The sequence below is a fragment of the Malus domestica genome, chromosome 05 (assembly GCF_042453785.1).
Source record: "Malus domestica chromosome 05, GDT2T_hap1".
Classification (NCBI taxonomy): Eukaryota; Viridiplantae; Streptophyta; class Magnoliopsida; order Rosales; family Rosaceae; genus Malus; species Malus domestica.
In genome coordinates, this window is record NC_091665.1 from 46339101 (window position 1) to 46350363 (window position 11263).

General features: G+C 37.2%; 4 protein-coding genes across 5 annotated transcripts; 1 reads left to right on the forward strand and 3 right to left on the reverse strand.

The window, feature by feature from the left end:
- Positions 1-805: 805 nt before the first annotated feature.
- On the reverse strand, positions 806-3343 carry LOC103434422 (CASP-like protein 2B1). The gene is made up of 3 exons (XM_008372766.4): positions 2793-3343; positions 2419-2551; positions 806-1331 (listed from the first exon to the last, which is right to left on the reverse strand). The coding sequence occupies exons 1-3, from the start codon at positions 3014-3016 to the stop codon at positions 1080-1082; spliced, it is 609 nt and encodes a 202-aa protein (XP_008370988.1). The 5' UTR covers positions 3017-3343; the 3' UTR covers positions 806-1079.
- Positions 3344-5879: 2536 nt separating this feature from the next.
- On the reverse strand, positions 5880-7255 carry LOC103434420 (PLASMODESMATA CALLOSE-BINDING PROTEIN 5-like). Its single transcript, XM_008372765.4, has 3 exons — positions 7038-7255; positions 6433-6687; positions 5880-6180 (listed from the first exon to the last, which is right to left on the reverse strand). The coding sequence occupies exons 1-3, from the start codon at positions 7102-7104 to the stop codon at positions 6146-6148; spliced, it is 357 nt and encodes a 118-aa protein (XP_008370987.1). The 5' UTR covers positions 7105-7255; the 3' UTR covers positions 5880-6145.
- A 315-nt stretch (positions 7256-7570) lies between these two features.
- LOC103434419 (uncharacterized) lies at positions 7571-11232 on the reverse strand. Of its 2 annotated transcripts, XM_008372764.4 has the most exons (6): positions 10485-11098; positions 9885-10103; positions 9501-9599; positions 9191-9292; positions 8830-9055; positions 7571-8224 (listed from the first exon to the last, which is right to left on the reverse strand). In XM_008372764.4, exons 1-5 carry the CDS (start codon positions 10977-10979, stop codon positions 8837-8839), a joined length of 1134 nt encoding a protein of 377 aa, XP_008370986.2. In that variant the 5' UTR covers positions 10980-11098; the 3' UTR covers positions 7571-8224; positions 8830-8836. The 2 variants fall into 2 exon arrangements, with proteins under 2 accessions (XP_008370986.2, XP_008370985.2); XM_008372763.4 differs by lacking the exon at positions 7571-8224 and having other exon boundaries at positions 8584-9055; positions 10485-11232.
- On the forward strand, positions 7888-8391 carry LOC103434418 (FAS1 domain-containing protein SELMODRAFT_448915-like). Its single transcript, XM_029098930.2, has one exon. The coding sequence runs from the start codon at positions 7888-7890 to the stop codon at positions 8389-8391; it is 504 nt and encodes a 167-aa protein (XP_028954763.1).
- Positions 11233-11263: the final 31 nt, after the last annotated feature.

The following is an 11263-nucleotide window of genomic DNA, read 5'->3' on the forward strand; positions in this document are numbered from 1 at the left end:
GTTGCATGAAGTTAGGAATAATATCAATGATGTTGATGGTGATTGGTGAGTCATGATGTGCCAAAAAAGTTCATCATCCATTCCCATTGCTTCTTTTTCCTTTCTTTGTCTCTATACTTTCCTCAAATCTCAAACACAAAAAATTAAAGCTAAAATAAAAAACGAAATGATTATCAATAAGTCACTAGGTTTGGGGTTTTGTGATGAGGAGGAGAGCAAATGTTAGCAGCCCCATATCACAAAAACCCATTTTGAACAAAAGAATTCATTTTCAAATAAAGTCGTAATTTTGATTAAGATTGTTATTGACACTCTAAAAGTCTAATTGTCTGCTTCAAAATTTCTATATCTAAAAAGAAAAAATCTCTATTGAAGTTTTTTGAAATGCAAATAAAAGTAGTTCCCTTTTAGTATTTTTTTTTTAAAATTTCATAGGGATTAAGCTATAAATTAGAAACACTATTGTGATCGTCATTTGTCAATATCTATTCCATGAACAGTTGAGAAAATGTTCTGCAGATGTTCATTGCAGACACAGAGGCCAAGACTTAGGCCTTACTATTTTCAGTAGAACCGACCTGACCCGGATCGTTTAACCTTGGGCAAAATTTTTGGGGCCAGATAGGGCCTTAGCAGCCACTCTTCCGCTCCGATCCGGCCCAACTTACAGGCCTACTTAAGGGATAAAAGGGTGTTTCAATTTTTTTTTTCAACGATAGAAATTTTATTAAATACGAACGAAAACGTTTACATCAGCTGTTAGCAGATACCAAGCAATCTCTCCCCCAAAAACTCACCTTCATAATAACCGAAACTCCAAAGTATATATAATTCATCAGGAGAACAACTGCATAAAATATATACTCTACAAGAACCTATCGAGCTCTCAATTTTATTTTAACATTCAAAGGCAGTAAAGAGCCTACAGTCACTCAATCGTATATATATCGATCACATCATGACATCACACACAAGAACAAGGCCACCAATTTCCCAAGTAAAAGGAGACTAGTCTTTTAGTTACATGCAACTGGTTGGTGTTGGACTCTTGGTGGGTCCTACTCGTAGAGCCGGCCGGCCTACCACCTGGCGGCGGTCTTGTTCGTGTTGCCACCGTACAAGCGGAAGAGATTGAAAGCAGAAACACACGAGAGCAGCACTGCGCTTAGACTGACTAATAAAGCGCTGGCAATTCCCTCCCCAACTCGGTTGCAAAACTTGTCATACATATTGCATATCTTCATCCATTGCAGCTCTGGCTGCCCCAACTTCGCAAACACCGCCGACTGTGCCGCAGCTCCTACTGCTGCCACACTCACATATGCCATCACCTAAATTACACACACAAATTCTTTACACCTCTTTAACACATCAATTAAGTATTAAATTCCGATTAATTAAGAGTAGGCAAGGATTTTCTGCTGACTCTGACTATCTATTATTATTGCAAGGTTAATGCACAATCACAAGCTAGATACAGTATAACCTGTATATCTATGTAGAAAATATCAGTATAAAGGTATCCCAAATCAATTACAAGAGATTGTCATGAAATATCGTCATAAAGACATCCGTTCGTTGAGGGAATTTCTTCTCCTTCCACAGGAGTAGGTATAAACTACTTCCTCAAGTCAATGAGTACACTGAATGAACTTAAAAGATGCCAAAAACTAACGACAAATAATAGTTCTAATTTGTAGCACGAATAAAAGGAGCTACTTATTTGTATATAAAAAAAAAGGATAACGCATAACTAATTAAAAGGGGGTTGATTCTAATTTAACCTCAACCTTTTAAAACATTTTAAATAGGGCAATGCTAGGAAAATTAAATTTAGAGAATAAATTTGTAAACTAAATGATGTCACCAATAGGAATAAGCACGTTGATAAACGTTTAAGTAATAAACCAATCATCAACTTTCATGCCTCTTAGTTTCTAAAACTTTCTATACAAATTTAGTCTCTCTAACATTACCCTTCTAAATAACTACCTAAAATATTGAAAATTAAACATCCGTTAACCCATCTGCGTTGAGTGACAATGTTATGAGATTAAACATCCTTTAACCCATCTGCGTTGAGTGACAATGTTATGAGCATTAAGTGATGACGTCATTAATGTTAAGTGATAAAGTGGATAAAACTTGATGCTGATTTATACTAATCGTCATCTTTGAAGCTCTAAATCCTTGTCGGCCCCTTTAGTCAAGTTAAACACTAAATTTGCTTGGCTAATCTCTTAATGATAGTGACTTAATAAATGTTAAATTTTTTTTTTATCGTTGGATGGTTATTTGGTGTTGAAAGATTATGAACAATTTAAAATCACCCTTCAAAGTTGAGTAGTTATTCGTCCTTTTCAACTCTAAAAAAAAGCTACTTAGTAATTTAAGATGTAAATAATCGATTAAGTTTACCTGATCGCCCGAGAAAATGATCCAAGCTATGGGCTTGCTGAAGAGCACATTGCCTCTAACCATGCTCACAACACAACGCATCACTTGCACCAAAGAGTAGGCAGCAACTATCCCATTAGCCACCACCAAAAACCTATATTATAAAAATAAAATTAGGTAAATTAAAATAACTCAAATAGCTAAGAAAGGGAACAAAATTCTCAATACAGAAGTGATTTTCGCAAGTTATTGCTTATTTCTAGTGATCAGGTTGAATAAATCAAAGAAAATTAAAGAACAAATAAAAATTATTTCCCTATCATACATAATACGACCATCCAGAGAAAGAGAGAGAGAGAAAGTGAGATGAGGAGGAGGATTCGGGATGTACGTACACAAGAGCTTTCATGTCCGTAAATTTAGCTTTCTTCTGGACAGTGAAGATCTCTTTGATCTGAGTATCAGTCCCTACAAGAGCAGCAGCAACAACTCCTAGACCGCAGATTACACACCTCAAAACCAACTCGGCCACCCTCACCCTCCGATCAATTACTTTTAAGTTGGTGCCGTGATACACCGGAACATTCCCAGGACTCACACCAACACCCAAGTAGCTCATTCTTCTTCCCCAAAAATTTACACTGCCAAAAGCCTAAAACTGTAAGTGCTTTGAGAAGTAGCACTTGAAAAAAGAGCACGAAGAAGAAAGTCTAAAACCCACACAACACCCCACTCAGACCCAGCAATTATACACTATCATCACTCACCCACCTAACATCTACTTCCCACTGCACTGCTTATATGAGTAATAATGTTATTTATATCATATTTTTATACCTTCTTAGATGATATTTAATATGGATATTCAAATATTTGGTGAATGGGGTCTTTGCTGCCAGCATGCAAAGGCCTGCCAAGTGGTGAAAGACAAAAGACTAGTAGACCTAGGAGTAAAGGGTACCTCATCATCCACTTAATTACGGGCATTAAACGATTTAATGCTTTTTTTTTTTTTACCCAATTTACGTAAAACGTATATACGAATATTTTGTGTTTTGTATAAATAAAATAAGAATATATGTGGAAAAAATATATTTTTATTTTATTAATATGTAATGTCATTGCAACGAGGTATTTGTCATATATAAATCTTTCTCCTTACTTTTAAAATTTATATTTAGAATATTTGTTATTTGTACTATGTAATCGGTTGTATATATATTTTTCAACTTGATTAGACTCAAAACCTTACTGCAATTAAGGCCACTTCGATCTTTCTTTCTTGAAAAATGTAAAATGCAGAAACATAGTGCCTAGGTAGGAGACTTTCCATAATTATTTTAAAAACCAAGAGGCAATAGTTTATTTATTTTTCCTCTAATTTAAACTGTTTCTAGAATAAATTTTTAATTGTGATGGAAATATAGATAGTACATCATATGTTTTTATGTAAGTAGTAAAAAATTTTAATTTTTAAGTTATTAATCTTTTAACACATATATCATATCATTTATATAAGAATACGTGATATACTGTCTCGTGTGATGATCACACTGAAAAATCTCTTTGTTTCTAGGTAGAGGTCGCAATAGTTGTTGTCCCGAGAAAGGGGGTGAGATCAGGTGAGGGACTTAAATTCTACCATTAAATGATGTCCGTTCTCTTCCTAGTGGAATTCATGATGACCGTTTTCTTCTTTTCTTCTGGGTGCACAATCATGGAGAGCTAGAAAGAAAATAAGAAAAAAATTAAAGAAAAATTAAGAACAAAAGAAGCAGATGAATGTAAATGATTATGCATGGTGATGGTGGGTCATTTTATTTGAATTATTTGTTTTGGATTTGGTTAGTGGTTTAGTGTTACTGGTTGTCCCTCTCGAATTATCGATGGTAGGTAAGGTGGTTTACTTGTTTTTGTGTTTCATTCACATATTACTATCTATGAGTTTTGGAGGAGATAAATTTATGCATCGTCATGGTCATCGATTATCATGCTTCTAATTTTAACAATACATGACCAATTTACGATATATTTATATCATTACCGTGCATGGCATTTTAATTTAAAAAAAGTTGTTCTCGTAGTTTTTAGAATGGACCTGGATTGTCTACCCTACATCATCCCATACTTTTCTCATCCCCTCCTATTTCTGTAGTCATGGTTAAGGTACGTCAATATTTTATATTCCTATTATTTTTTGTCTTATTATTTCTATAAAAAAATCAATATAAAATATTGACGTGGCTTAACCGTGACTACAAAAATAAGAGAGGATGAGAATGATATGGGATAAGAAGGGCAGACAATCCAGGTCCTTTTAGGGTATGCGACTAGATTGACTCGTAAGCAAGTTTCTTGGAGAAGCAAACGAGAATGAGCATGCCCTAGCTAGTAGCTAGTTATGCACCAGCCATACTTACGGGACCAGCTTCTAATATCCGTAAGATTACACAAAGACCTTTGTATTGTATTAATTCCTAATTGTTGGTGAACAAGTTCTTATATAAGCAAAAAACGTGCATGGTGTGGGATAATGGATTAATCTATATTTTCTTCTCCTAATGTGGGCGATGATATGAATTTTAATGATGATATTGAAACATGCTTGAAATCTAAAAGGAAGGTTGGGATCCGTGCTGTGCAATAAGAGAGAGAGAGAGAGAGAGAGAGAGAGAGAGAGAGAGAGGGAGAGAGAGAGAGCACGCAACGATGCAATCTGATCAGATGATGAAAATATGATAAGCCACACCAGAAAATGGATAATGGAGACTTGAGACTTCGAGAGAGAGGGATGGAGTGGAGAGGAGGTATGTATGACTTGACCCTGTAGTGCTCTGGCAAAGGCCATGCATACATACATATCTGAAAGTGACGATGCATGCATCCACCCATCTTCTTTTACTGCCTCGACTAAAACAAGACGACGCTAAGACGATCACGTTGTTTCATTTTTCAACGCGTACAGTCGGCTCGCCTAGCTAGCTTAATTGCAGCCTTTCACTCCTAACAAAAGATAAAGTCTTTATGGTTCTATGAACACTACACATTTTATATGACATTGTATTATTTATTATTAGCACCATACATCACGGTAACGGTATAATTGTATGGTTTTAAAGGAAGTTTCTCTCCCTATGAGCATGACAAACAACTCAACCTGATAACGATGTAGCACAGAGAGGGAGGAGAAAATTTATGTCCGACCAACCATATCCGACCTTAAAGAAAAATTGGTGATTGGTGGGATCACGGGTAAAAACACAATTTTGAGGGGGGGGGGGAGGCTCCAAATAAGTACACCTTCTTTTTTATGTAAGTGATATTCAAATTTAATTGAACTAAAATATATTTAAAATTATGTGACACACCATCTTAGCCAGCTTGAATGCGCACATTCAATTTCTTGGAGGAAAGTTTTTGCGAAAACAAGGCTATGGGCCACTTTTTTTTTACCGGCCCAAATATTTCTTGTGATTCGGAAAGCAGAAAACGTGGCCTTTATATTATAAGAAAAATTACTTGGGCCTAGTGTCTGAATCCAAAGGCCACTATCTAGTTTAATGTACAGCCCACCCAAAATTTGCGAGGAGTCAATGCATCGATCAGATCACAACATTTTTGGGAAAATAAATTTAAGGCAACGCTCTTTGAATAGAAATTATAAAAAAAAAAAATTCATTGGATCTGTATGTGATCCCACAAATGCAAATCTTAAAAACTTTGACTGCGAATCTTCCCAAACTTTTCCTCAAGGAAGATACTCAAACTTGCACGAATTATCACCTGCAATCAAAAGAGATAAAAGTATGGTATTTGTTAATTATCAAACAAACTAATGAATACTAACTCATTGAAGGCTCGATCTGAGCATAGAGTTAGGTCAATTGCCCAGAACAATGTACATGTTTCATTGCAACTTAGTTCAAATTTTCCTCTCTGTAAATTAAAGTAACTTGAAATAAAATATCGTCAATCTAAGCAAGTGGAAGCAACTGCATGCCTAATTAAGAGAGTTTAAATCTCAAGAATTATTACTTGGATCAAGGGCAGTGACCAATGCGGCAGAATTGAAGTAGCAAGTTGCTCCTTGCTGCTTGAATCTTTGATAGTAATTGTTGAAGGCATAAGAGGCATGGTGCTGCGTAGTATTAGGCCAGAAGCATTCTTGGTTTTCTTGTATCTTGCTGCAGTCTGCACCTCCCGCTTCACACGCCCACTTCATTGCCATTTGCAGCTCCTCATCCGGGGTCTGCTCATCTGCTATGCACCATTCCTGATCTAGCTGCCCACCTAGTTTCATTTCACAATAAATCAAATTTGAGGAAATTATTACTAATAAATAACTTTCAGTGAGGAATATATATATATATATATATATAATGGAGCTACTTCTTAAGTGAATCTCTTTTCACTTCAATGTTCATGGTAACATTACTGAACTAAATCTACAAGATGTCGCTAGAACATGTCAACATAATAACGATATAAAGTTTATGGTATGGATGGCATATGGAGTATTCCGCTACATGACCAGTCAAGCGGGATCTACCTTATAAAATTTATCATATACACACACACATTCATGCAATGCCGATATAACGAAAACTTAACAGATAATGACGAGTTAAACTGAGTAATACCAGATCTTTGTGGAGTTAGAGCCAAAAATAGGAAAGGTAGCAGAACCCAAAGGAAAGTAGAAGACATGATTGTTCAACGGAAGCTGTCCAGTTCCAAGAGCTTTAACTCCACATTTGTAAGTGGGATTTCAAAGATCTCCACCGACAGCCAGACAGCCCAGCACCACTCTCATCTTTTTAAAAAGTTGAAGTAACATGCTAATACTATATACGTTCCTTCTCTTCCACGAAATTACGGATCAATATAAGCTAAGCTTTACTTTCTCCACAGTGCCTAAAATGCCCTCATCTTTAGATCAGAACAAGTTTCGATTCGAGCCACATTCTAATCTTATCTAAACCATGGCGTGAAAGATTTTGAACATATTAGTGCCAATAAAGAGATATACATTGCTCTAACTAACTTGGCTACGCTAAATTTGTAGTTTTGAGAAAGTTGAGTAACATGTAAATCATTGCACGGTTTTTTCTAAGAACTTCGACGGTATGCGGGAGCTTTTGCAACTGCACTGTTAATCAAGAAAAATCAGACATACGGGTGAAAGTGGATAGAATATGTGCTACAATTGACAAATAATTAGTAGGTCATCAAGCCAGCCAACTGATCCCATCTGTGCCAAAAAATAATTCAAATTTACAAGAGAGTTGCTTCCTCATGCATTACCTACCTTCAAACTGTCTCTAAATTCTAATAAAATAGAATCTCATGAAGCACTCGTGCCTATATTTTTCGATTCGTTCCTATTTGTTCCTCTCTGGGTTTAACATATATAACTTGAGGATTCAGTCCTATCCTTACCCTCCAATCTCCATCTTCTAAAACGTTTTCTCTGTCTCTAGGTACTCTATAATGGATCGAAGGTCTTTGTTCATCCTCGTCGTTCTCTTCCTGCTTTGGGAATCAGCACCCCCCCTGCAGGTCCACGCTCTCAACTCCACTGATGTGCAGGCAGCAGTGACGGATATGCGATCAAAGTCCTACTACGGATTTGCCATTCTTCTGCAGATGCTAAATGCCACATCACAGCCATACCGAACGTTAACTTTCTTGATGCCTAGTGACTCAGAGTTATCAGCATCCCCAATATCAATAGACCATCTTGAAGATTTCTTGATCAGCCATGCTGTCCCAATGCCGCTCCTATTGAATGACTTTCTACATTTTCCGACAGGGAGTCTCATTCCATCTGGCGTTGAGAACAAGATGATCAGAATCAACAATCGTGGGAGAGCCAATTTCGTTGTCAACAATGCACATATTGTCACACCAAATATTTGCCAGAACTCGTACATTAAGTGCCATGGAATTGATGCAGTAATTAAGTATGACAATGGGTCTTCTATAAGTAGCTAAGTGAATCAAACATCAATCTGGTGGATTCAAATAAATTTCTCCGTCTTGTGAACGAATGTATAGCCGACCCCACTTAGTGGGAAAAGGCTTTGTTGTTGTTGTTGTTGTTGTTGTGAACGAATGTATTCCTATTGTTGTTTATTGTCCGTTCAGTAAAGAATGCTAAAGAAATTGTAATTGGATCGATTGAACTCAAGGAAACTCGTTACTGACATAGAATAGATAGCTTAGTATATAGCAGATAAAGGAATCCGCAAAGCTTCAGTTCTTCATTATTCATGCTCTTCAAGTGCATGTACAAACTTTTCTACTGTGAAAGGACTTCCACCTTTCAGACAGTAACCTTGTGTATAAGCTGACAGAGTTAATACTTCCAAGATGAACCAAAAGATGGAAAAATAACAGAAGGAAACAGACGACTAGTAGAAACAATATGACCTTTGATCTAGATAAATCTACGGTGAATTTGTTTTCCATGAGTTTGTTTGGCATCACCCGATCTCCTATTTCCTTGTGCTATTCTGCTTTCTGTTGCTGTCTTCTGGCAACAATCAGAACTTCTGGACAACTTCCTGGAACAAGAGTTAAATCCAAACTCCATATTGTTTTCAGATAAGCTTTCATCATGTCGATATGGGGAGTTGTAGCCCATCTCATCAAATTCCTGCAAACGATCAACCATAATTTTAACATTTATGATTTGCAATCAACCTCGAAAAGCATGTAGGGTTTATGAGTCATTTAAGACACGAGTAGAACCAGAGGAACACATCATATGTAAAACAAAATATTGTGTCACCTTGGATTTTGTTTTTGGAAATGGGGTCAAGCAAGGATTCAAATCCTTCAGGAACATGTCATCTGGACTACCAGGGCTGGCTGGTTCACCAGAGCTGAACTCCTGGTTGAATGAACAGATTATTATTGGAAAGGAAATAGGAAATGAAATCTAAGATCATTTAAGTCCTGTGGACAATCGCCATTAGTAAAATGACTTAAAACCATCACAAATTTGCTACCGATTTCTGTTACTTAAAAACTCATTGAAAACAAAATTATTACTCTATTGACTGATATAAAGAACGATTGCTAGCATAAGGTGTACTTACAAGAGAATTAGAGTATTCTTTGTCATCATAAGTTGGAGTTCTTGGAGAAGTGTCATCACGTCGAAGACATGCCCCAACTGAACCTTTATCTGCCTTCACCTGCTCAATCAAATTAATCAATATATAACATTTGTCAGACACCAGCATTTGGTTTCTTGAATTCAATATGCATAATATTCCACATATAACAAAACATGATGTTCCATCTAGCAGATGAACATGATACCTCTTACAATACGATTATCAAACCAACTACCTATGAACTAAACAACAACCGAACGAGACTGAATTCAATGCACTTTCATCCTAAAGAATCCTCTAACAGTAAATTGCAATATGACATAGAAGGTTTAATTAAAGACTGGAAAAGGTTGATGGTAATACCTCTGCAAGATCCTCTGCAAGGCACTGAAGCTGACCGGTAAGAGAACAAACCTGCCTTTGAAGATTTGGGATTACTTGTTTTGCTTGCTTCAGTTCTGACCCCTGCTTCTCCAACAGCTCTTGAAGCTGAGAATTCATAACATCCGGGAACAAAATTGCGCTCTTCAACGATTTGATTTCTTCCCTTTGCTTCAAACACAAATCCTTCAGTTTATCCACCTGCACTTTCCAAACAACCCCACCGCCTCATTATCTAAAAGTGGCACCAAAATCCGCCAATTTATCACAAAAAATCAGAACTGTACTGCCTCATTGTTCAAAAAGTCTTGAAATTTGCTCCTAATTTCTTAATTCCTAAATTTTCAAATATCGCACTCTATTAATTGTCCAATCTTATAGCCGTAAACCTGTCGAATTTTCAGAAAGATCTTTAATTTACTGACAAAAAATTTCAAAAAATTAAGCTTTAAAGATATAATTACAGAAACATTTGAAATTTGCGACAGTAATTTCTACTTCATAGATGCAAACATAGATTGAACAAAGAAATAATGCAAAACCATCAATATTTTGAACATAATTAGTAGGGGGAAAACTCACTTCTCTGTTCTTTTCTTGAATCATCAATTTAAGCTCGACAATTTCAACTTCTTGCTCCTTATTCAAATTCAAGAGCTCTCTCTCACTCCTCAACACCATGGCCAGCGTCCTGGTGTTCCCTTTTACCTCAGTCAACGCTTTCACCTCCTTTTTCTTATCCGACGAGGTCGTTCCCGCTCCTTTCCCAAACAGCTTCCTCCCCAGCGCCGCAAAATTCGATCCCGACCCGTTTTTAGCCGGCTTTTTCAATCCGCCCGCGATCAGATCCGACGGAATCACCAGCCCCGTCGGGTTAATCGGCTTGGCCTTGGAAGTCGACCGCTTTTCCATGAACTTTTTCACCATCGTGGAGATATTGGGATCCGAGGGCTTGGATTTGACGACGGCGCGTGAGGAAACTGGGAGCTTGAGCTCTGTGGAAGACGAGGGGTCGGAGAAGTGCGAGGAGGTCGAGGAACGCGCATCGTACGAGCTGTACCGCGACGAGGGCTTCATTGTAAAGCTAAAAACTTGCTCAACTCTTCTGCTCTGCGAGGTCTCTGAGGAAGGAGGGACTGAGTAACTACTACTGCTGTGCCGTTTGGATGAGTTTTTGAAAAGAAGAGGAATGGAGCAGAGTGACACGTGGCTCTGTCAGCACCGGGTGTTTTGCCGCTGTCTGAATTCAAATTTTTTTGCGCCACCCGCTCCGTCCGCCTTGGTTTTGTTTGATTGTGTTAGTTGCAAAGCCCCCTCGTTCCGTTTCTGTATTACGGAAATACCATTAGATGCCCTACTAA